Raw genomic sequence first — 26,349 nt, 5'->3', positions numbered from 1 at the left:
GACAAACTTTTACATAATCACCAAAGCATAAAACTGATTTACACATTTCATTTCTCAAACTGGTGTTAAGAATGGCGATGGTCCAACCCCCCCCAGTGAAAAGAGGGCAGAGCCCCCTTTTCACTGACGGGAGGGGGGGGGGTTGAACCATCGCCACTCTTAACACCAGTTACTTGTTACCCTTGGTTATTATACCATTTGAGTGAATGCATCTATCATTTGTGTTTACCCGTAGGGGCTGGGGATGTACAAAACGTGACGCAACAGTTAGGGTAGTGACACGTACGAGGACACCCATGACGTCACACCCACCTGTGTTTACTTGACGGCCAGTGACGTCACACCTCACCTATCTTGATTCATCTTGTTGTACCTGTAAGGGGTTACCTTCACCACACTACTTACCCCGTATGGAGGACCTTACCAATTGTGTGTGTGTGTGTGTGTATCATTTTGATGCACACACTAGAGTGTCTACCACAATGTTTGAGATGTTGCAATTAATTCGAGGTAGACAGGTGGGCAGGAACACTCGGAAACTGGGAGGTGAACAGGAGGACCGCAGCCATTCAGTCTAACCACCAAAATTTGCTCAGCTTTTTGTCCTTTGCCTATGTAATTCAATAAGAATAGTAACATAAACTTTGAATTTTTATTTTTATTTATTAAGTATATATATAATACTATCCTTTCGTGAAAATTGAGCTATTTTCAGTACTCACAAGTGTGCTCGAGGTGGGGGACCGCCTTTTTCTCGGGAAGGGGAAGGGTGCAGGCAGCTGAAACAAAGGACACTCCTTTGTACTTTCTCATGAATGACAATTATGGGCAATTATCTGTCACTAACCTAGTCAGTGTTCGCGAACAGTCTGCTAATTATGTCAATTAACAACCACTGAGACTCAAAACTGTTTATATTAATTCACTCATCTGCTTAGTAACATAATAAGCAGGCACCTGCTGCCCTGGGCTCCGGCTGGACAATCTGGTGACCTTGAAGCAGACCTTGATGACGCTCCGGAAGAGGAGGGGCAAGAGGAAACAGCTGTTTTGGGAGTGAAGGTGAAAGGTGTCGCTCCTATCAAGGAACAGCCCTTAGTCGAAGGGGAGATCATTTTTGAAAAGGAGATCATTAACCTGGCAGAAGTGAACAGGAGGCGCTCAGTCATTCAGTCTAACCACTAAAAACTTGTATACAAATCAATAAAAAATATTAGCAAATTTTGATTTTAATTTTGGTTTATATGAAACTATATAGTACTATCCTCTCTAGTCTGAACAAATATATAAACAATATCACACCACTTAAGCCTCTCCCCACCTGAGAGCGTTCAAGCGGATAATACATGGCAATTTACCCAGAAGAGCTCTTTCACTGTTGTGTACGAATGGTATACAATACCGACAAGATGAGATTAAGACACATGTGCAACATCTGGGTATCTTTATTGTAGACGTTTCGCCATCCAGTGGCTTTATCAATACAAATTCTAGGACATAACTTGAAGACAGTAGAACTATGTACAGAAGATGAGGTAATCAGTCCCTCAACCTAGGAGTAGGTGCGAAGAGCACCATAGTCGTGGAGATTCTGAAGCAGAAGAAAGGATCCTGGCGCTTATATAGTAACGTCAGGTGTAGCAGACGAGGGCATATTCACTGGTAGGCGGGATTCCCCAGTGGAAGTAGGTCCTTCCCAAAGAGATGGGTTAGTTGTAGTAGTAGTTGTCGTAGTCGTGAAGGTTATGTACATGTCCTCAGAATTAAGATTCCATGATGTTGCAGTGTCTGACAAGTTGTGTACGAATGGTATACAATACCGACTATGGTGCTCTTCGCACCTACTCCTAGGTTGAGGGACTGATTACCTCATCTTCTGTACATAGTTCTACTGTCTTCAAGTTATGTCCTAGAATTTGTATTGATAAAGCCACTGGATGGCGAAACGTCTACAATAAAGATACCCAGATGTTGCACATGTGTCTTAATCTCATCTTGTCGGTATTGTATACCATTCGTACACAACTTGTCAGACACTGCAACATCATGGAATCTCAATTCTGAGGACATGTACATAACCTTCACGACTACGACAACTACTACAACAACTAACCCATTTCTTTGGGAAGGACCTACTTCCACTGGGGAATCCCGCCTACCAGTGAATATGCCCTCGTCTGCTACACCTGACGTTACTATATAAGCGCCAGGATCCTTTCTTCTGCTTCAGAATCTCCACGACTATGGTGCTCTTCGCACCTACTCCTAGGTTGAGGGACTGATTACCTCATCTTCTGTACATAGTTCTACTGTCTTCAAGTTATGTCCTAGAATTTGTATTGATAAAGCCACTGGATGGCGAAACGTCTACAATAAAGATACCCAGATGTTGCACATGTGTCTTAATCTCATCTTTCACTGTTGCTCGGATGGATGGGAGGTTAAGGTCTACACAAAGGGTTCCCCAGATGAGAATTATGGGCAATTATCTATATATATAAAAGTTTTCTCTCACTGCTTAAGCCTCCCCACCTGGAAAGAACTAGTCCTCGCAAGAATAAACGATGCATGCTGAAGAGAATAACTCATGCGTGCGTGCAGATAATATGCCGATGAACCACTGAGTCACAGGCTGGCAGGCAACACTCACTAGGGGACCGCACCCAATATTTCCAATTATCACATTCTTTCCCATACTCTTTTTTGCCGTATAGCCCTTGTGGCTTAGCGCTTCTTTTTGATTATAATAATAATAATCCCATTCTCTTTTATCTTTGAACCCGCTAGTGTTGAAAAGAACTAGCAGTAGCAAGAATAAAAAACGATATGAGCTGAAGAGAAAGATCCCCCGATGTAGCCAGAAGCAACCTTCACTGAGTAGCAAAGCGGCGGGCAATACACTCTCCCTCGGGGAGGCCACCCAATTATTATTAAGTCGTAGCCAGTCACCTTGAATCCGTGTACTGATCTTCCCATCTATCACAGCCATTCCCATGCTTTTATCCCTGCCTGTGATCAGGAGTCAGGAGTGATCATATCTCTCTTTTCTGCTTAGTAATACATGGTAATAAGGGCATCTATCTCCTTGGGGGATGATTAAACATACTAAACTCAGTACCCTGACAGTGCGAGGCTATACTGTCCCCCATTATCGCATTTTCTCCATAATCATTATCCCACCCGACGACGGGGTCAATCAACTTGGGGTCATTCAACTTGGGCAGTGTTTCGATTCGGTCATGAATATTCTACTCACCATCACCCACACCCACACTAGGCCACCAACACTGCCACTCATATGGTCACCATCACACCACCTCGTTGCTTCCAGCCTCCATCCCTACACTTGTAAAAGATTACAGGTATGCATGTAAATCATACCACTTTGAACTGGCCACAACAGTGGGCAGTTCAAAGTGTAATGTTAAACACATAACCAAATTTAATTGAGCCTGTGGTGTTAAACTGCTAAACAATTCGATAGAAAGGTAGTTACTACTACCATGTGTAAGAGATCATTTTTCTTCGTGTAAATAAAGCGTAACCTGAGTAAATCTATTCAAGCAGGATAAGGTATTGTGTATATCGACAGCATGTCATAACGTGGGGAGGCTAGAAACTAATGTTAGGAACTAATGTTATTCTAACCTTAACCAAGTTAATTTTAAAATTGCCGAGTTCTCAGTGATGAAGAACATAAATTCATCTTGTACAAGAAGTCAACACGGTAATACATTTTAACACAATTTAACACAATTTTCAGCAATTGTTGTTGTCTCCAGCACTCTACGACCCAACATAGTCAAACACTAAATCGTAACTAATAAATTAAAAAATTATCATTTAAAAATTCCCAATTTCTCTTATAGTCAGGACAAAGTATTATTTAAAGATACCATCCTGAAGATGCTACACTTTGAATATTTAGCTCTGGAAAATAATATCCATTGGTTCTTTAATAATATAAGAAAAACTTTCGGCACTGTAAACCACAATATCGTGCACTGTAGCCAACAATATCTTGCACTGTAGCCAACAATATCGTGCACTGTAGCCGACGATATCGTGCACTGTTGCCAACAATATCGTGCACTGTGGCCAAGAACATCGTGCACTGTAGCCAACAATATCGTACACTCTAGCCAACAATATCGTGCACTGTAGCCAACAATATCGTGCACTGTAGCCGACGATATCGTGCACTGTGGCCAACAATATCGTGCACTGTGGCCAAGAACATCGTGCACTGTAGCCAACAATATCGTGCACTGTAAACAACAATATCGTACACTGTGTACCTGTAGACCACAATATCGTGCACTGTAGCCAACAGCATCGTGCACTGTAGCCAACAATATCGTGCACTGTAGCCAACAATATCCTGCACTGTAGACCATAATATCGTGCACTGTAGCCAACAATATCGTACACTGTAGCCAACAATATCCTGCACTGTAGACCACAATATCGTGCACTGTAGCCAACAATATCGTACACTGTAGACCACAACATCGTGCACTGTAGCCAACAATATCATGCATGTAGCCAACAATATCGTGCACTGTAGCTAACAATATCCTGCACTGTAGACAACAATATCCTGCACTGTAGCCAACAATATCGTACACTGTAGCCAACAATATCGTGCACTGTAGCCAGCAATATCGTACACTGTAGACCACAATATCGTGTACTGTAGCCAACAATATCGTACACTGTAGACCACAATATCGCTCACTGTAGCCAACAATATCGTGCACTGTAGCCAACAATATCGTGCACTGTAGCTAACAATATCCTGCACTGTAGCCAACAATATACTGCACTGTAGCCAACAGTATCGCACACTGTAGCCAACAGTATCGCACACTGTAGCCAACAATATCGTGCACTGTAACCAACAATATCGTGCACTGTAGACCACAATATAGTGCTCCAAAACCAATACATTATGGAATCAAGAGCATACTCTTAAGTTCATTAATTCCTACCTTACAGCCAGCAGGCAGCGTGTGACTGTGTATGACGCTTCCTTATCAACGCTAGCCATCAACACGGGCCTCACGGGGTGGCGTCCTTGGCAGAATATTATATCTAATTTATGAGAGAGATTATTCTGTGTTGTGTAAGCTGACTCAGCTCTTCATGAGAAACTAGAATATGTCAGTAGCAGAGAGGTAAGACATAGTGCGTCTCGAGTATTCTTACGTTTTAGTATTACGTTGCTTGTTGCCGCTGTAGGTGACGTGTATCTCCATGGTGGGGCGAGACGTTGAGGAAGGTTTTCTTAAATCTGATAGTCTCATTCATCCAGCAGTAAGTAGGTATCTGGTTCCTAACTGTTGTGGGTCGCATTCTAAAAGGAGGACCACAGCTATGTAAAAAAAAAAAAAGCCGTATTTGGCTTGCATATTATAAATGGTATCCAGTACTAACAAGATGGTTTTTCTGAAGGTGTCCCTCAGGGATGTGTTCTGAGCACACTTTTTATCCTTGCTATAAATGATTTGGCCCCTGTTCTTCCATCCAATATTTGGTCATCACTCTATGTTGATGACTTCGCTATTGCTTGTGCAGGCCCTGACTGTCGCCTCATTATAGTTTCTCTCCAGCATGCGGTCGACCATGTTTCCAATTGGGCCACCATGCATGGGTTTAAATTTTCCAGTACGAAAACTCGCCAATTATTTTCACTAGACGCTCTGTCATCTCCGATCATCCTTTGTACCTCTATGGCTCCCGTATCTCTGAACGTGATACAGTCAGGTTTCTAGGCCTTCTCTTTGACCGTAGGTTATCCTGGAAACCTCACATTACCTCTCTGAAGGCAACTTGTCACAGCCGGCTGAACCTTCTTAAAACCCTTGCTCATCTTTCATGGGGAGCTGATCGTCGAACTCTCCTTCGTCTACATTCAGCCCTCATTTTATCGAAACTCGATTATGGTGACCAGATCTATTCAGCGGCCTCTCCTGCTACTCTCTCTAGCCTTCAGGTCAGGTCATATTCACTTAAGGTGGGAAGTGCGGCATCTGACCTAGTAGCACAAGCTAATCTGGTCCAACTGACACTCATCCACACCCACTCATGTATTTATCCAATATATTTTTAAAACTACAACGTCTTAGCTTCTTGGACGGTACTCGTGAGTTTGTTCCCCTCATCCACAACTCTATTACCTAACCAGTGCTTTCCTATATTCTTCCTGAATCTGATTTTTTTCCAATTCAAAAACGTTGCTGCGAGTCCTCTCTTTGTTGGATATTTTTAGCACACTATTTACATCCCCTTTAATAATTCCTGTTTCCATTTATACACCTCAGTCATATCCTCCCTAATTCTAAACTTTTTAAGAGAGTGCAGATTCAGGGCCCTCAGTCTATCCTCATAGGGAAAATTTCTGATACATGGGATCAACTTTGTCATCCTCCTTTGTACGTTTTCCAGTGCATTTGTATCTATTCTGTAATACGGTGACCAAAACTGTGCAGCAAAATCTAAATGAGGCCTAACCAAGGATATATAGAGTTGAAGAACAACCTGAGGACTTGTATTATTTATACTTCTTGCTATGAAGCCAAGGATTCTGTTAGCTTTATTGCAAACACTTATACACTGTTGTCTCTCTTTCAGATTTCTACTAACCAGAACTCCTAAATCCTTTTCCCAATCATTAGTACTGTATTAAGATATACATTATTTAGTTTATGTGTGGCATGGCTATTTTCCTGTCCAAGATTGAGAACTTTGCATTTGTCTAAATTAAACTGCATCTTCCACTTCTCCAACTATTGCATCAGTCTATTTAAATCATCCCGGAGTGCACTAATGTCCTCAATAAAATGAACTGGACGGCCTATTTTGGTGTCATTAGTCAATTTGCTTGTTTCTATTTATTTCCTCATCTGTGTCGATTATGTAAATTGTGAACAACAATGGGCCCAACACTGACCCCTGTGGCCTCGGGCAAATTTCCGCGCGCACTCAACCAAAAATCGAAAAATTATGGAAATTGAGTTATATATACCGAAAAATAACTTTACTCTTTGGCAACACAATGGTACAAGAATGAATGTTCTACGACGTTTCTGCAAGAAATTATAGTCATTTATATCAGGTATGGTGACGGCGATGTGGGTAGTGAGTCTGCTCACAGCCCATATATTTTTTGGAATTATTTCCTTGTTTTTATCTCTTTTTCTTGCTTTATTCTTTCTAATATAATAACTGACTATTTGGGATCATAAAACAGTAGGCGGAGCTTATCCGTAGACTTAGAGACAACCAGGCACCATATGGGAACGCTCGGCAGTGTTCCCGCTCCCCAGTGTGCCTGGAGAAATCACTTCATTATTACGCTTATATCAGCTTATATATCAACTCTACGGCTTATTTATCTATCAGAAATGATCTAATATGATATAATAAACACTATAAATAACATACAAACATGTTATTTACTCTAGACTGAATAAATTAAGCCATCATATGGCTAGAGACCATCGGTAATATATCGATATAAATGAGTGAATCCTCTCATGCCGTATTCTTTGGTCTCTGAGTAAGAGAAAACGATGTTTTGAAGAGGTTAACTGCACTAGAACATCAGTTTACTAAGAAATACACCCAAACAAACGCGATTTTCGCGATTTTTTTTTTTTGAGACGGTGGGCCGGTCGGCGTTCCAGGCCGATATCTCGGAAGTAACTTATTCACCTAATGTACCTATTTCTGCCTTTATTACTTAATTAAATGGAATAATATTCACAGAAATTGTAGAATAATGATTTCTCTATTTTGCCCCATTTCATTTTTGGAAATATTCCAAATACTTTGGGAGTTATGTGGGAGTAAAGGGCAGGATTTTTTGCAACATTCCAGGAACTAACAAACTTTATTTTTTTGTGAAATAAAGTTATTTAGAGTCAAGGTTCTGGGGTAAGTACGTATTAACATTGTTCTCTCGGCACCAAGTGTCCTAACAACCTTACGTCGTCCCATATAGGAATAAATTTTGACACAAGGGCATTTTCAGTAAATCAGTCCTTTCTCAGTCTTTTCTCAGTTGTTGTTTGAGGTATATTTTTGATAAATATTTTCAAGAAAGAGTGAAAACACTTTGTCTTGTGCACCAAAACTGGAAGAAATCGGACGGTAAACAAAAGAGCTACAATTTTTTGCCCGAGGACGTCCATAAGTCTCAGTAAGACTCGACTCGACTTAGACTTAAACAGTGACTGACAACAAGTCCATCTATCTTCTCAACTATCAAGGCAATCAACCACCTTGTTTGAACGGTATGACGAACCATTTGCTAAACAACAATAAGCAGCAGTAAACAGCAACAGGAACAAGGAGACAAAATAACGAACCTATCTCGGAACCTTAGACAGATCCTCCATAAAAGGCATAAAACTCCCTTAATACAGAATCTAAGTTCAGCATAACCAAGTCCCCGACTACGACAGTGAGTAGATGCCACTATAATGAAGCAAATCAGCCCTTGGAGCATTACCTATATTAAAGGTGTGATAAATATTAGTTGTGAAAATTTTATGACCGTCATTATTGCATGTTTCTTGCCTATATCGTTACCTATTTACTATGTACATGGTTCTGTAACTCGGATGTAGGAAATAAATACAGTTTAATTAAAAGATGCAATGGGTAATGTCAGCTATCATCATTGCTTTATTGAAATGTAATGCAGAACAAAGACAAATGTTCAATTGAGAAAGTATTATCAGTATTATTATTATTATTATTATTATTATTATTATTATTATTATCATTATTATTACTGTAGTATCTGTAGATGATTTGAAAATATCCGTATTACTGAAAAAGCTGGAAATTAACTGAAGAAATGTATTGGAAGTGTGACCATTCTCGCAAGTTGATTTTCTATTATTAGTTGTTCCAATTTGTTTTCACTAGAATTTCTGTTTAGCAGTAATATAGTGTATAAAATTAATTTATTTTGTGTCTGATTTTTTCTAGTGTTATTATTCATTGTAATAACTATTGAGAGTAAAAATAAGGATCATACAGATGAGTTGAGCTCCTTTTGAAGAAGTCTTGTAAAGAGTTTGTGTACACACGTTCACACTCTGGAGGGAACACGAGAAGTTCTCTGTAACCAAAGTCTCACTGTCACACCTTTGTCAGCTTAATAATGCAATTTCTGAGAGACTTCAAAATAAATGTGCTTGTGTGTATTGGATATTGGTCTTTTTGGTCTCCTTCAAGGGTGTGAATTATATATGAGTTGTGTAATATCCATGTGAAGGCGTCTTTTGATTTCCTTTAAATCTTTAAAATTATTGTTTAATGTCATTACCAACCTGGTCACACTCTGCACTGAGGCGCTGGCGACGGGGTAACGGAAATACATGTAGTTTTCGTAGAGAGAATGGAATAATTTTCTATAACTTTTTGTTAATTATCTATAAATACCGAACGAACGGGAAGTTAAAATGCACTTAGCACATTTCTTAATTTTATGACAACATTGTTTTATTCTGTAGCAACTATCTGAATATTGGTAACAGAAAGTTAACTCAGAATTTATTAATAAATGTGACTTGCAACACAAATTTAACTAAGTCTCCCATACGTAAGAATATCTAGCAATTATTATGTGTGATTTGTTGCATCTTATTCGTAGTCTTGATAGTAAGGAAAGTCAGAGCCTTGCAGATACTTCAACGTCCATTGTTTGAAAGCCTTTTGCTGCTCCTCCGTCAAGTGGTTCCTCCAGTCTCCTACCTGTAAAATAGATTTTTTGATTGTGAAAAGTGACTATAAATATAAAGTACCTCAAAATAGTAAGGTTGGTTACAGCACGCGAGGAGAGGTGCTGGAAAGTGTTAGGCGCAAAGGTGGAATGCAAAGTGATTTTAATCAGTAAGTCACAAGTTTTACCAGATATTATTTCCGAGGCAACGAAAAGTATGCACAAATTCCTCTTCAAGGGAGGCTCCTTGGAGTGGTGAGGAGGCTCTTGGTCTGAGGAATTAGACATTTTGGTCTCCTTCCTACGACGGAACCTAATTATCCCCCAATACCCCGTACTCTGTCCCATCCTCTCTTTTTCCCTTTCCTCCTCCTCCTCCTCCTCCTCCTCCTCATCCCTCCCCTGTTCCCTTCCTCTTTTTCGGCCTTTGGGATTCTTCCCACAGGCAATCTAGTTCCTACGTAGGGGATAGGGTACCGGGGCCCATCACATTCCGTTGGGGTCCTTGGCGGTGGTCTAGTTTGACGTGGAGTCTGGATTACCTGGGAATGTCCCGAACCCTCTCCAGTCTCCCGGGGGGTGGCTTTGGGTGTCTTTCGGGTGACGAGTGTATCTCTGGAGGCTACATATCGGATTCCAGGGGGTGGTAGCCAAAGTAGGTATGCTCTGTGGAGGGTGTCCGGCCACCCTCTCTTTTGTCCACCAAGGTGGCTCGGTGGATATGAGGTTGCTATCCTGGATTGCTGGTTTACTGGCATGAAGGGTAGGGTATGGCACGGGTTCCATGCCGCATCTGCACTACTTGTGGTGCTGAGGTCCTCTTGGGTGCAGAGGGGGATTTACAGCCCTTTTTTTTCACCTAGGAGCTATTCCTCCATGTTCCTTCCCTCCATTTCTTTCTTTCCATCTTTGTTTTTTTGTCTAAAAAACAAACAGAAAGAAGTGATCTAACCATGGAATCCCAAATCCATGAACCTGCTCCCCCTTGGCCCCTTCTTGATACTACACTCCGTTCTTGCCCTGCCTCATTTTTTGACCACTCTTCAGACACTTCCTGGTGGTTTCATCACCCACTTCGAAGGAGTCAGGTTTTGACTGACTCCTTTGATATGTCTGACCTCCGCTCTTCTTTGACTATGATTCTGGCCTCTCTGTCTACGGTGCGGCAATTTTCGAATCGCCAGCCCATCCCACGTAGGACCAATTCCAGTCCGACTCATAAACGCCCACGACAATTGCCTGATGATACTTCTTTGCCTCCTTCTCATTCTACTCAGAAAAGACCGACACTCCCTTTCCACGCCTAGTTTCGGAATGCTCAATGGATTAAATTCTTTACTTTATGACCGACTTCCTCTACTGCCTATCTTTCCGACTATAGTGCTGGCAAGGTGCTCCTATGCCATATTGGTAAAAATATATCCTTTCACGCTCTCAAGAGTGGTACATGCATTAACACAGTCCAGAATGCTAACCAAGCTCATGACCTTTCTCTTCTTTCATATATCGATACTATCGATATCATTCCCTTATTCTTGTGGTGGTACTGTCATTCTGCCCTATACCATTGTCCAACAGAACTTCCAGACATGTGGCAAGGATGTTCTAGAACATTTGGAACTCCAAGACCTCCCAGTCTTCAATTAACTTTCGAATGTCGTGAACTCCCATCCTCTGTTTATATAGTGGGACATCGTTTACAAGTTCGAAAGGCGATCTCTACACCGCAACAGTGTAGAAATTGCTGGCGTTTTGGTCATCCAGCAAAATATTGCAGGTCTATGGCCGAATGCCCAGTCTGCGGTGCCGATGACCATTCCAATACGTCTTGTAGTCTACCTCCCTTTTGCCTTAATTGTCATGAGGCTCACCCATCTTACTCTCGCCATTGCCAAGTTTACTTAAAAGAGCGAGAAATCCGTTGCTTCAAAGAGACAGGTTTCCCCTATCCTATGGCAGTTTCTCATCTATACCTCCAAGGAAGACTACCCCATATTTCTTATTCTTGTGTTTCTAAACGTCCCCCCGCCTCTAGTGTCCCATCTTTTGCGGCCTCTTCTGGGATTACCCTTTCCATAGTCAGTCCTGTCTCTAATTCTTTTGCTGTCCTGGACTCAGAAGTCCCTACCTCAACACCTAAGTCTGTTCTCACTTCTTCATGTTCTCCCTCACAAGTTCTGGTATTGACAAGACCTCGTACAACACCTCCTCCCAATCGCCTCTCTACTTCTCAGAAATCAAAGAAATCCCCATTGCTCAAATCTCCTTTAACCCCTCTTTCCCTTCTACTTCCACACTTTACCTTTCCAGTTTCTGTACCTGGTTCTTCACCTCTCACTGGTTCTGTTACAAGTGTGGAGGTTCACCCTCCTCCTTGTACTGTACCTTCCTCCCCTGTCCCCTCCCAGGTTTCTTCCTCTTCTGTCTCCTCCCACACTTCTTCTCCAGTTCCCTTTACCCTTTCGTCCTCCTACTTTGGTACAGTCCATTGCTGTTTCAGTCTATACTTACCCTCCTCCTTCCATCTCCAATATTGTATTGCATACGTCTTTGTCTTCCGAAACACATGAAGCTATCTCAGAATATATTGAAGAGACTAAACCATCAATGGACACTGATCCACCTCCTGTTCCTCCTTTTCCCTCTCCTCCATCTGCACAACTCCTATCTTCACAGTCCCATTCCTTCGCTGCTTTAACGTTTTCTGCTGCCGCCACATGTGGACTTTTCTAACTCCTCTAGTCCATAGGAAGTTTTACCTGCAGATTTCTTGTATCTTTCTCGTTACCAATCATGGCCTATTTACCGGGAAATATCCGCGGCCTCAGAGGTAATTGGGGTGAGCTTCAGATGTTGCTTTCCCGGTTTTCCCCTGCTGGTGTTTGCTTACAGGAACCAAAATTGCACCCTGCTATTATCCATCCCATCTCGGGCTATGATTTATTGTATTCTTCGGATCCTTTTTCTGATGGATCATTTAATGAAAGTGCCCTTCTTATATGCACCGATATTCCGTACAATCGGCTATTTGTTCATATTTTGCTGCATTACGCTGCAGCCCGTATGCACTTGAATAAGTAGTATACAATCTGTTCTATGTATCTCTCTCCTTCTCGGGCATTATCTATCCCGGATGTTGCTTTTCTTGTTTTGTCCTTACCGCCACCACTTCTGTTACTTGGCGATGTTAATTCCCTCCATTTCCTCTGGGCGGTCTCACTGTGACTCCTGTGGTATTCAGTTAGCGGGTTTTCTCGCCTCTCACCCCCTCCATGTTTTAAATACGGGCACTCCCACCCATTTTGATCCTCGTACTCATACTCTCTCTTGCGTCGATCTTTCGGTCTGCTCTTCCTCCACTGCACTAGACTTCACCTGGTCTGTCCTTCCCGACTTACATGACAGTGATCATTTTCCAATCATTCTTTCTTCTTCATATTCACCACCTCTTCATAGTCCACGCTGGCAATTTGATCAAGTAATTTGGGACCTTTTCTCACAACTAACTGCTTTTAGTGAGGTTCCTTCTTCGTCCTCCAATGATGAGTTTTTACAGCTTCTCATTCTATACCCTAAACCTTGGGCAGGCATTCTCAGAAGTTGCTGCCTTGGTGGTCTCCTGCTTGTGCTTGTGCAGTACATTTGAAACGCGTTGCGTGGGGCGGGTACTAGTACAATAGAAAGACAGGGAGACTTCTTGATTTTAAGCAGAGGCAAGTGGTCACTCGCCATGTCATCCGCGACGCTCAATGCACTTACTGGTGAGATTATGCTTCCACCATCACCTCAGCCTCCTCTATGAGTGCAGTCTGAAAAAAAGTACTGCTCCTGTTCTGTGGGTTGCCTGTGTTGACATAGCAAACCCTCTTGTCGTAGCCATTGAAATTGGTAATCCTCTTGTCCGTATTTCTCAGGGGCTCCATCTATGCCCATTGATTCTTTCCACAAAGTCAGCCAGAGAGTTAGCGCCCTTAGACTTTTCTTCTATCAAAGAAGAATCTTATAATGTGCCTTTTACACTTCTGGAACTGGAGGCAACACTCTCAGCTTGCGATCATCGGCAGCTGGGCCTGACGGCATTCATATTCGGACGTTACAACATTTACATCAGTCAGCCCTTACAGTCCTCTTACAACTCTTTAATCTTATTTGGTCACAAGGAGTTCTTCCCCAGCTGTGGAAATCTGTCATTGTTCTCCCTTTCCGCCAGCCGGGTACTATGGGACATGATGCCTCCCTATCGTCCCATTGCTCTTACCAGTGCAGTTTGCAAGGTGATGGAACGTTTGGAAAATCCACATTTAATGTGGTATTTCGAGACACACAAGTCTCTCCATTAGTCAATATGGCTTTCGTAAGGGCCGTTCTAGCATTGACCCCTTACTACACTTGGATATTGGATACATATGTTCGTAATGCCTTTGCGAATAACCACTGAGTTATTGCCATATTTTTTGACCTTGAGAAGACATATGACACAACTTGGAGGTATAATATTTTGGCCCAAGCCCACTCTTTAGGCCTCCGAGGCAATCTACCATCCTTCTTTAAGAACTTCTTAATTGACAGACATTTCTGTGTTCAGGCTAATAATATGCTCTCCCCAGACTTTGTCCAAGCTGGTGTCCCCCAGGGAAGTGTTCTGAGTACAACACTTTCTCTCCTTGCTATAAATGATTAGGCCTCTCTTCTTCCATCCAATATTTGGTCATAACCTTATGTTGATGACTTCGCTATGGCTTGTGCAGGCGCTGACTGTCACCTCATTGCAGTTTCTCTCTAGCATGCGGTCAACCGTGTTTCCAATTGGGCCACCACGCATGGGTTTAAATTTTCCAGAACAATAACTCACCAGATTACTTTCACTAAACATTCTGTCATCTCTGATCATCCATTGTACCTCTATGGCTCAGGTATCCCAGAACGTGATACGGTCAGGTTTCTAAGCCTTCTGTTTGACCGTAGGTTATCCTGGAAACCTCACATTACCTCTCTGAAGGCAAGTTGTCACAGCCGGCTGAACCTTCTTAAAACCCTCATCATTTTTCATGGGGAGCTGATTGTAGAACTCTCCTTCGCCTAAATTCAGCCCTAATTTTATCGAAACTCGATTATGGTGACCAGATTTATTCGGCGGCCTCTCCTGCTACTCTCTCTAGCCTTAATCCCATCCATCACTAGGGATTATGTTTATGCCTTGGTGCTTTTGGCTCTTCACCTGTTAAGAGTCTCTATGCCGAAGCGATTATTTCATCCTTTCCCGATCACCGTGTTTCCCATTGCTTTCTTTATTATGTTCGCTCTCATGATCTAACAATCCCTCCATATAGAGAATAGCCACTGATGTTAGTAGGCATTCTTCCATCCCTTTTCTCTTCGCCTACATTCGCTCTTGTCTTCCCTTCAGTTACCGCCTTTCTTTGTTCATGTAGCATCTCACATTCCCTACCCCCTTGGGAAGTTCCAGCTGTTCGTGTCTGTTCTTTCTCATTGCCATGCGCGAAAGCCCAACTGCCTACGGCAGCTTTCCGCACTCTTTTTCTTGACCACTTTCACTCTCAATCTCATGCCATCGCAGTATACACAGATGGTTCTAAGTCTTCTGACAGCGTCGGATTCGCAACAATGTTTCCGGACAGTGTTGTGCGAGGGCATTTACTATCCTCGGCTAGCATTTTTACTGCTGAATTGTATGCCATTCTTTCAGCACTTATCCGTATTGCATCTATGCCTGTGTTACCATTTGTGGTTGTTTCAGACTCCCTTAGTGCTTTACAGGCTATACAAAAATTTGAGACACCTCACCCCCTAGTTCTCCATACGCAACTTTGGTTACGCCATGTCTCTACCAAGCACAAAGATATTGTTTCTTGTTGGGTCCCTGGTCATGTTGACGAACAGGGCAATGAACAAGCAGACACTGCTGTGTAGTCAGCGGTATATGACCTTTCAGTTTCATATAGAGGTGCTCCATTCATGGACTATTTTGCTGTAACTGTTACCCAACTTCGCACCCGTTGGCAACAACGTTGGTCTGATCTGCTCTATAACTAACCTTCCCTTCTTGCTGATGGACCCTCCTTTAATCCAGACTCTTTCATTGACTTTTTGATAACTGATTTACTCCACAAACTCTGATGACGATACCTTTAGCACTCCCCTCAGCCCTTTCTACCTCAATCTCATGCTACCCTCTACCCCTGCACTATCCACTGCCCTGCTGTTCTCCATAACCTACTAATCATCCCTCTCCCTCTTGCTACCCGATACCCTCACATCCCTCCCTGCCCTGCAGCGCTGTATAGCCCTTGTTGTTTAGCGCTTCTTTTTTATTATAATAATAATAATAATATGCATGAATTTTCTAGACACACTAAACACAACACCTGTGACAACAAAGACAACAACTGCACTATACGCTATGCAGGATATAACAATATTATGTGGATCAAAGATGATGTAATATTCTTTTCATAATTTTCAAGAACACAAGATGTCTTGCAAAATATATTACACCAGAAACACACGCAATCATTCACACAGTAGCAACCAGTTTCACTTGCGTTGTGTCATGGAGCAACATTAAACTAGTAACTAGAGAAGAAGTTGAATAAAAAAGTTACTCAGATCATTGAGTTCGATAGGTAAGGCAGCGATCACTTTGAGGTGGCCAGCCACAAGGCTTATAACAGCGACTCTCCTTGATGGCGTTACGCTTTTAATAGCTGCTTTTTCTCCGTGCCTTCCCTATATGGCTGTACTGGATCTTCCCTGTAAGACATCTGTGTCGATGATTTTCCTGCAATAACACAAGAAAGAAAGCAGCAGTTAAACACACAACACCATCGATGAGAATAGTGTGTGTTAACCATCGTGCCGCCATTATATCTTCCATCACCTCTTCTCACCTGCTGTGACAGACTAAACAAGTTCTAGCTCACGTATGCAACATGTTGATCAATACAGGTTTACTTCGTAAATGTTTGGTTCGCCAATTTTGTTGACTTTTTAAAATTGCTATAGTTTAAGAATGGCTCCAGTCTAATTGTGTTTCAACCAAAAGCTCGAGGCGTGAGGTTTACTCAAGTCACCGGCTTTATTACGATTTATTTAATGCAATTTTCATCTCACCTGACAGAGGGTCAGCACCAGACTCTCTGGTAACTCATTAATCTACTATTATTAAGATGAACACAAAGACAAATGCTCAGTACTCTTCTGTACGAGTTACCTTGCCCTTTCTCATGAACTTTATTTCCTTTGCCTCTTGTGTGGGTGCCATCCGAAAGGTGTCGTAATTTACTGCTGGATTCTTACTCATTTCCTCGAAGGTGCAGTGATGAGTCAGCCATGACACCTGCTCTTCATTCACATTTCTTCCTAGAAAAGCTGCCACTTGCCTCACTACTGCCGCCAGGTCCTACATTCAGTATGACCATAATACATGGAAAAAGAATTAGCTAGATTTTTGTTAAATGTACCTATAAATAAGGTGGAGACAAAATACCTCAACGAGAAAATTTTAAATCAAAATATGTTAGTTAAATATTACAACATATCATGCATGTTATTTATCATTATCACTGCAATATCACATGTCGAAAAAGAGTAAAACATTACCTTCGTCATGTCCTCATACCGGAGGAAGAGAATGTGATCTTCATGTCTCATCTTCCAGAAGTTCAGGATGTGCACCCAGAAGGGTGAGTACAGCACTGTCGAGGAGAGTTAACAGTAAGAGTACCTCATGATATTGTACTATCCAGTGTCACGTTCCAGTTCGTAAATGGCACAACACATGGCTGTTCCGTTCATAATAAACATTATTAATAACAAAAAAAAAGGCACAATACCGTGACTGAAACGATACGCAAATAACCCGCACATAGAAGAGAGGAGCTTACGACAACGTTTCGGTCCGACTTGGACCATTTACAAAGTCACACTAACGAAAAGGAGCGAAGGAGCGAACAAGTTCAGGTAAGATCCCAAATGGGATGAGCTAGGAAGACGGGACAGACGAAGAATAGCGCTGGAGAGGAGTGTTCTTAGTCGTAGAAATAGAGCCAGGGCTTAACCCAGCAGCGAAGGCGATCGTGGGACAGATATTGAGAAGAGAAATTCAGGCTCTTCTGATGGGACTCCGGTGGGGTGAGCGGGGAGGACTGGACAGGCGAAGATTAGCGCTAGAGAGGAGCGTATGTAGAATTGAGCAATGTCTTAACCCAAAAGCTAAGGGGAACGTGGGTCAGAGAATGGTACTTGTCAGCGAATCCAAGGTTATTTATAAATAGGGTTAGGAGCAGGATTATGCAAGGAGTAGAAAAGGTTAGTGTTGGTTTGTGGGTCTGCAAATGTCTTCGTCAAGGAGAGAGGTGCAGTAGTCATGTTGTGTCTCAAGTTAGATAATCTGTCTGTCACTGAGCGTCTTCCAGTACAGATTCAGCGCATGGGCATGGAGAGACTCGCTTGTGGCGAAGTCCTCCCATCTGACATCAAGCACCCAGCGCAGCGCCTTGTTCTGGACACGCTGCAGTTTAAGTAAGTTAGTTTTAGCTACAAGAGAGAGAGCTAGAGGAGAGTAAGTTATCAGAGGACGTATTAGGGATTTGTAGAGGTGTAATTTGGTGCGTTGGGAGGCATGTTGCAGCTTGTAGAGGCCCACAAGAGCCTTACTAGCTATTGCATGCCTTGAGTGAATGTGTCCGTGTAAATGAAGAAGGTAGTCAAGATTAACGCCAAGGACAGTGGCAGATTGTGTGATATGGATGTAAGTGCGGGTGTCAGCTGTTCTGAGCTCGACAGGTAATGGAGGATCACGTTTCCTGTAGTTAAAATATGTAATGCTGGATTTAGCTGCCTTGGTTTTGATCCTCCATTTTTGTTCCCAGATGGCTATCCTGTCGACCTCATTTTGTCTTTTGTGTGTGAGTGTATCTATATTGGCATGAGAGATAAGTTGTGTAATGTCGTCTGCATAGGCTAGTGTGATGGAGTTGTGGTATACAGGTGTTGGAATGTCGTTAGTGCATAAAATGTAGAGGGTAGGGGAGAGGACAAATCCCTGGGGTACTCCAGCATTTAGTGTGAAGTAGTCTGAGTAACAGCCTTGGAATTTGATTCTCATGGTACGGCTGGCTAGGAAGTTGCAGAGGAGTTTACGAGTAGTGAGTGGCAGGTTAAAGTTAGTGCAGAGTTTGTACTTGAGCCCTTCGTGCCAGACAGTGTCAAAAGCTTTTTCAACGTCTTTTGCAACCAGGGCTGTCCTGTTTCTTTGTTTTGCGTTTATGTGGATGATGTTAATGGCATCCTGTGTGGATCTGTGTGTTCTGAAGTCAAAATGGCCATCAGAAAGTAGAGAGTTGTAATCCAGGTATCTGCGAAGGCGATGGTTGATGAGTTTTTCAAAGAGTTTTCCTAAAGTTTCGAGGAGGCTGATTGGGCGATAGTTTCTAGGATCAGTGTTCTTTTTTGGGTTTAGGAAGGAGGATAGCAGTAGCAGCTTTGAAGATGGAAGGGAAGTATCCAGAGGCAAGGGAGGCATTGAGGAGGTTTGTGTAGGCAGAATGATAGAGTCGGGAAGGTGTTTTAGGATATTATGGTTTAGGCCAGAGGCACCAGGAGCCTTGGGAGGAAGGTGTCTGAGGAGAGTTTTAATGTCTGTGTTGGTGAAAGGGGTGTCGAGTTCTTGGGAGGAGGTAAGAGAGTCCAGATGGATGTGGCTATCTGGTGTTGTTTCTTGTGTGTGCAGTGTTCCAGTGTCCTATGTTCTGAATGTGTTGAATAACGTTAGGGTGAGGTGGGAGGGTGGAAGATGTTCTCCCAGATGTGTTTGAAGATGTTAGTAGCAGCCTGCGGGTCTGAGATGTGTGTGTTGTTGTGGGTGATGTGTTTGAATTTGTTGGGGGGAGTTGTGCCTCTGATTTTTTTTGTTTGTCTGCTTGTTGTATGAGTTGTGACCAGTGATTGTTGTGGTCTTGGTCTAGGCTGTGTAGAATGTTGTTTCTAAGGTAAGTGAGATCTAATCGGACTTGATTAAATCTATGTGTGTTGTAGAGGAAGCGGTTGTGGTAGCAAATAATTAGTCTTCTTGTTCTGAGTGATGGTTTGAAGGAATAACGAGTGGTGTGAGTTTTCTTTTTGTATTGCGGTGTTCTCTGCTTGTGTAATGGTGCCCTGGATGAGATCAAGTTGAGTATCGATGTCAGAGATAGGTTTGTTGTTGTAGTCATAGGTGAGGTTAGTATTGTCTATGTGTTGTTTGAAAGCATCCTAGTCAGCGTTCTTGTAGAAGGAAGGTGTGGCTGGGATGAGGATAGGGTTGGAGGAAATGTGTAAGATGACTGGGATATGATCAGAGCCTATAATAGGGCCAGATGAAAAGTAGTGTTGAAATAGAGAGCTGGCTCGGTTTGCCAGAATGATGTCTGGTTTGCCTTGGCCCGTGTGGTTGTAGAAGGTGTTGAAATCCGGGCCAAGATAAATTAGGTGTTTATGGTTTGTGAAGTTGAGTAATTGGTGACCAAGTTGGTTGTTACTGGTGTGATGAAAGGCGGTGTGTTTGGCATTCATGTCAGCTAGTAGGTATGTTGGTGTAGTTGAAGACTAAGGAAAGGTCGTGTATGTTGAGAATAGTGCTTGGGCGAGCATAGGTGGTGAAAAAGATAAAGGGGCCAAGGTGGGTGTGTATTCTGACTGCAAGACAGTGTTGTTGAATAAAAGGGATTGGGAGAAATTCGTGTTTTATGTTGGATTTGACAAGGATGGCAACCCCATCGTGGGGATCATAGGGGGACGTAGTGCAGTATAGCCATAATGGCGGATACGTTGAGGGGCTTTGAGGCAGGTACTGTTTAGCAAAACAATATCTGGCCTCTCTGCTTCAAGGAGCTTGGCCGGTAGGTGTCTAATTGTAAAGTAAGAGCGTACTTTGAACTGAATCACTTTAAACATGATTTAATGGTTTCGTCATAGCAAAGTTAATGTCGGGGGAGGAGTTTGGATTAAAGCCTATGATAATGGTGCCATCAGTGGATGTGTTTGCAGATGTTACGGACCCGTTTCCTGGAGGGAGAGGAAGATATGGATCTGTTTTTATGTTCTTTGGTCTGTCCGTTAGAAGTTGCGGCAGGTTTAGGTTTGAGTGGATTTTGTCTGGAGGAGGTGGAGTTGGACCTGGATGAAGTTTTGGTTGTGGTGGAGTGGGCGAAGGTGGATGCAGAGGAAGTGGAAGCTTTGATAGGGAGTGAGGAAGTGGAAGCTATGGTAAGGGATGAGGAAGTGGAAGCTTTGGTTGGGGATGAAGAAGTGGGTAAGGTGATTGGGAAGGGGTGGTCGTAGCAGCAACAGTAAAGGTGTTGGTGGGAGGGGTAGAAATAGTGAAGAGGGGTAGGGGAGGAGGAGAGCTAGTGGGTTTAGGAAGTGGGGGAGTGGGAGAGAGGGAGGAGGGAGAGGTTGTAGGGGGTTTAGAAAAGAAGCAGGAAGATTAGGTTAAGGACCTGTGAGTAGTCTGATTGGTAAGCTTGAGAGATTACCATCGCAGACTGGGCAGCAGTGACGAATTGACAGTTTTGTAGTCTAGTGTGGGTGTAGGTGTAGAAGAAGTGCTTGTAATCTGTGTGTTGGTGTTTGATGTGTGTAGAGTAGGAGAGGTAGACCAAGTGCGTGTAGTAACCCAGGCATTGGGGGTAGGGGAGGGAGGTATGGAAGGGGGGGATGTGCAGGGAAGGAGTTGGGGATGGAGGGAGGTTGGCTTGCTCTGAGGGAGGAGAGAATATCTTTTCTAGAAGGGCAGGAATTTGCAACTGCAGTATGTGACCCGCTGCAGTTAGAACATTTAAGGTTGCACTGAACGTTTCAAAAGTACTTTCACAAGCTAACACCAGAGTCGCCATCGTTTCTAGCGCTTCAATAAAGGATCTAACCAGAACAAAATCCAAGCACCACGAACCAGTCAACGCAGAAGTTTATACTATACCCTGTGGAGGCTGTGACAAGATTTACGTAGGTGAAACAGCAAGAAACCTCGACACCCGCCTCAATGAACACATTTACGCATGTAGGAACGATAACTTGAACAACGCCTGTGTACAACATCGAAATTCTACCAATCATCTCATGAAATTCAGAGACGCCCAATTAGTGATTAAAGAAACTAATTTCCGCAGACGCAAGTGCCTCGAATCAACACTGATCGCTGTTTCGAATACAATTAAACAAAACAACGGCAGCTTCACCATCTCTGAAGTCTTAGCAAGAATCCTCCTGAAAACAGTAAACCCTACCATCACATAGTCTCTCCTGTTATACTGCACATTACAGAGAGTGAACACTGAAACAGGCTGCCTCTTTCCAGTCTATATTTGTCCAACCTATTTTTATGTTACCCAAGTAATAGCTTTTATATCCTTTTACTCATGTACGAATTAATTGCTCTACCATATTGTATTACTACTATTACTTTTGTCACTACTACTACTACTACTACTACCACTAGTGAACATCTAAATGGTACCTCACTAGTACTGCACCTCACTCTGAGCCTTTATATACCCTTTGTGTCCATGTATTGTTTGTAATGGCTTGATAAAGCTCCTGGAGAGCGAAACGTTTCCACAATAAAATGTCACATTAGTTGCACTTGTGTCCTTTTACTTTACATATTGTCGGTAATTCTACCAACTTTATTACAAGGTGGAGGTTGCAAGTGCTCCAGAAGTGGCCAGTTGCTGAACATCCGAAACAGATTTGTGTGGATGTGCATGAGATTTTGTCACTGCCGAATTTGTAGCATTTCAGACATTGTATGATGGGGTGAAAGTTCGGAGTGAAAAGAGTGTTTGGAGGAATGCGGATGGTCTTGGCAAGGATTCCTTGATTGAAGAGTGTAGACGCGTCAGAAGTTGAACAGCTTATTTTGAGGATGGTAGAGTTTTCAGGTCTGTAAATATCGTCAACAGAGACTTTGTTTTTAGTACTAATGTCTTTGATTAAGTCTTCTTTGTCTGTGTCATAGGCAGTCAGGAGACAATAGTCTACATGTTTTGCGATCACATTCTTCGTTTACACAGACACATTCACTCAAGGCATGCAATAGCTAGTAAAGCCCTTGCGGGCCTCTACATGCTGAAACATGCCTATCAGTGCAGCAACCTACACCTCTACAAATCCTTAATACGTCCTTTGATAACTTACGCTCCTCTAGCCCTCTCTTTTGCAGCAAAAACAAACTTACTTAAACTGCAGCGTGTCCAGAACATGGCACTGCGCTGGGTGCTTGATGTCAGATGGGAGGACTTCGCCACAAGCGAGTCTCTCCATGCCCAATTAGACATCCCTGCGCTGCATCTGTACTAGAAGACGCTCAGTGACAGACAGATAGAAAAACTTGAGACACGACATGACTACTGGACCTCTATCCTTGACGAAGACATTCGCAGACCCACAAACCAACACAACCTTTTCTACTCCTTGCATGATCCTGCTCCTAACCCTATTTATAAATAACCTTGGATTCTCTGACAGGTACCTTTTCTTACAGGTACCATTCTCAGACCCACGTTCGCCTTAGCTTTTGGGTTAAGAGATGGCTCAGTTCTACACTCCTCTCTAGCGCTAAACTTCGCCTGTCCCTTCCTCCCCGCTCACCCCACCGGAGTCCCAACAGAAGAACCTGAATTATTCTTCTCAATATCTGTTCCACGATCGCCTTCGCTGCTGGGTTAAGCCCTGGCTCTATTTCTACGACTAAGAACACTCCTCTCCAGTGCTATTCTTCTTCTGTCCCGTCTTCCCCACTCATCCCATTTGGGATCTTACCAGAACTTGTTCGTTCGTTCGTTCCTTTTCGTTAGTGTGATTTTGTAAATGGTCCATGTCGGAGGGAAACGTCGTCGTAAGCTCCTCCCTTTTCTGTGTGGGTTATTTGTGAAACATTATTAGTATCATTAATAACAAAAAACACTACGAAATATATTGTTTTCGTTAGGTTCGGAATTATTTTTGCGAAAATATTTTATGCACAAATTTTCACGTGCCTTATGCGGCAAGAAGAGAGTCACTATTTAAACCATATATATATATATATATATATATATATATATATATATATATATATATATATATATATATATATGTCATGCCGAATAGGTAAAAACTTGCTACTTTTGCTTAAATAGGAACACTCTTCTTGCCGTATAAGGCAAGAGAAAATATATGCATGAAATAATTTCACAAAAATCATTCTGAACCTAACGAAAAAAATATATTTCATTGTGTTTGTTTATTATAAAATTACTGTAAACTTATCTAAAATATATTTAGTAGTATTATGCTAAATTAAATTACGTTTGTTATAATAAAGTTAGATAAGTTTCCTAAGGTTCTTTTGGTACATAATTATTAATTTTTAACTTAACGTAAATGAACAAAATATTTTATAATTCTATATTCTAAATTCTATAAAGGACTTAATAGTAAATGAGTTCTTGTTAATTATCCAGTTTTACCTATTCGGTACGACATTATATATATATATATATATATATATATATATATATATATATATATATATATATATATATGTATATATATATATATATATATATATATATATATATATGTATATATATATATATATATATATATATATATATATATATATATATATACAAATATATATATATATATATATATATATGCAAATTATATATATATATATATATATATATTTGTATATATATATATATATATATATATATATATACATAAGTATATAAATGTATATATATATATATATATATATATATATATATATATATATATATATATATATATATATATATATATATATATATCTATATATATATATATATATATATATATATATATATATATATATATATATATATATACATATATATGTATATATATATATACATATATAAGGTAGTAGGTTGGTAGACAGCAACCACCCAGGGAAGTACTACCGTCCTGCCAGATGACTGTGAAACAAAAGCCTGTAACTGTTTTGCATGATGGTAGGATTGCTGGTTTCTTTTTCTGTCTCATAGACACGCTAGATAACAGGGATATCTTGCTACTACTACTTACACTTTGGTCACACTTCACAGACACGCACATGCATATATATATATACATACATCTAGGTTTTTCTCCTTTTTCTAAATAGCTCTTGTTCTTTTTTATTTCTTCTATTGTCCATGGGGAAGTGGAAAAGAATCTTTCCTCCGTAGGCCATGCGTGTCGTATGAGGCGACTGGAATGCCGGGAGCAATGGGCTAGTAACCCCTTCTCCTGTATACATTTACTAAAAAAGAGAAGAAGAAAAACTTTATAAAACTGGGATGCTTAAATGTGCGTGGATGTAGTGCAGATGACAAGAAACAGATGATTGCTGATGTTATGAATGAAAAGAAGTTGGATGTCCTGGCTCTAAGCGAAACAAAGCTGAAGGGGGTAGGAGAGTTTCAGTGGGGGGAAATAAATGGGATTAAATCTGGAGTATCTGAGAGAGTTAGAGCAAAGGAAGGGGTAGCAGTAATGTTAAATGATCAGTTATGGAAGGAGAAAAGAGAATATGAATGTGTAAATTCAAGAATTATGTGGATTAAAGTGAAGGTTGGATGCGAGAAGTGGGTCATAATAAGCGTGTATGCACCTGGAGAAGAGAGGAATGCAGAGGAGAGAGAGAGATTTTGGGAGATGTTAAGTGAATGTATAGGAGCCTTTGAACCAAGTGAGAGAGTAATTGTGGTAGGGGACCTGAATGCTAAAGTAGGAGAAACTTTTAGAGAGGGTGTGGTAGGTAAGTTTGGGGTGCCAGGTGTAAATGATAATGGGAGCCCTTTGATTGAACTTTGTATAGAAAGGGGTTTAGTTATAGGTAATACATATTTTAAGAAAAAGAGGATAAATAAGTATACAAGATATGATGTAGGGCGAAATGACAGTAGTTTGTTGGATTATGTATTGGTAGATAAAAGACTGTTGAGTAGACTTCAGGATGTACATGTTTATAGAGGGGCCACAGATATATCAGATCACTTTCTAGTTGTAGCTACACTGAGAGTAAAAGGTAGATGGGATACAAGGAGAATAGAAGCATCAGGGAAGAGAGAGGTGAAGGTTCATAAACTAAAAGAGGAGGCAGTTAGGGTAAGATATAAACAGCTATTGGAGGATAGATGGGCTAATGAGAGCATAGGCAATGGGGTCGAAGAGGTATGGGGTAGGATTAAAAATGTAGTGTTAGAGTGTTCAGCAGAAGTTTGTGGTTACAGGAAAGTGGGTGCAGGAGGGAAGAGGAGCGATTGGTGGAATGATGATGTAAAGAGAGTAGTAAGGGAGAAAAAGTTAGCATATGAGAAGTTTTTACAAAGTAGAAGTGATGCAAGGAGGGAAGAGTATATGGAGAAAAAGAGAGAGGTTAAGAGAGTGGTGAAGCAATGTAAAAAGAGAGCAAATGAGAGAGTGGGTGAGATGTTATCAACAAATTTTGTTGAAAATAAGAAAAAGTTTTGGAGTGAGATTAACAAGTTAAGAAAGCCTAGAGAACAAATGGATTTGTCAGTTAAAAATAGGAGAGGAGAGTT

General features: G+C 41.5%; 2 protein-coding genes across 8 annotated transcripts in view; both read right to left on the bottom strand.

Moving 5' to 3' along the window:
* The window catches only part of LOC128689504 (sulfotransferase 1B1), a 90,710-nt gene extending 85,333 nt beyond the window's left edge, over positions 1 to 5,377 (bottom strand). Inside the window, exon 1 of the mRNA XM_070086464.1 lies at positions 4,992 to 5,377. The gene's annotated coding sequence lies outside the window, so the exon portion shown is untranslated. The remainder of the gene's footprint in view (positions 1 to 4,991) is intronic.
* A 3,291-nt stretch (positions 5,378 to 8,668) lies between these two features.
* The window catches only part of LOC128689506 (luciferin sulfotransferase-like), a 181,633-nt gene continuing 163,952 nt past the window's right edge, over positions 8,669 to 26,349 (bottom strand). For 6 of the 7 annotated variants that reach the window (XM_070086457.1, XM_070086455.1, XM_070086459.1 and 3 more), the window contains 3 exons: positions 17,357 to 17,451; positions 16,968 to 17,156; positions 8,669 to 9,768 (listed from right to left, as the gene is read on the bottom strand). In XM_070086457.1, coding sequence (XP_069942558.1) covers positions 9,658 to 9,768; positions 16,968 to 17,156; positions 17,357 to 17,451 — 395 coding nt within the window. In that variant the 3' untranslated portion in view covers positions 8,669 to 9,657. The remainder of the gene's footprint in view (positions 9,769 to 16,967; positions 17,157 to 17,356; positions 17,452 to 26,349) is intronic. The other variant, XM_070086460.1, reaches the window with a different exon arrangement.

Source organism: Cherax quadricarinatus, chromosome 18, assembly GCF_038502225.1.
Source record: "Cherax quadricarinatus isolate ZL_2023a chromosome 18, ASM3850222v1, whole genome shotgun sequence".
Lineage (NCBI taxonomy): Eukaryota > Metazoa > Arthropoda > Malacostraca > Decapoda > Parastacidae > Cherax > Cherax quadricarinatus.
Note: the sequence above shows the minus strand (reverse complement) of the source record. Positions and strands in the feature narration are given on the sequence as shown.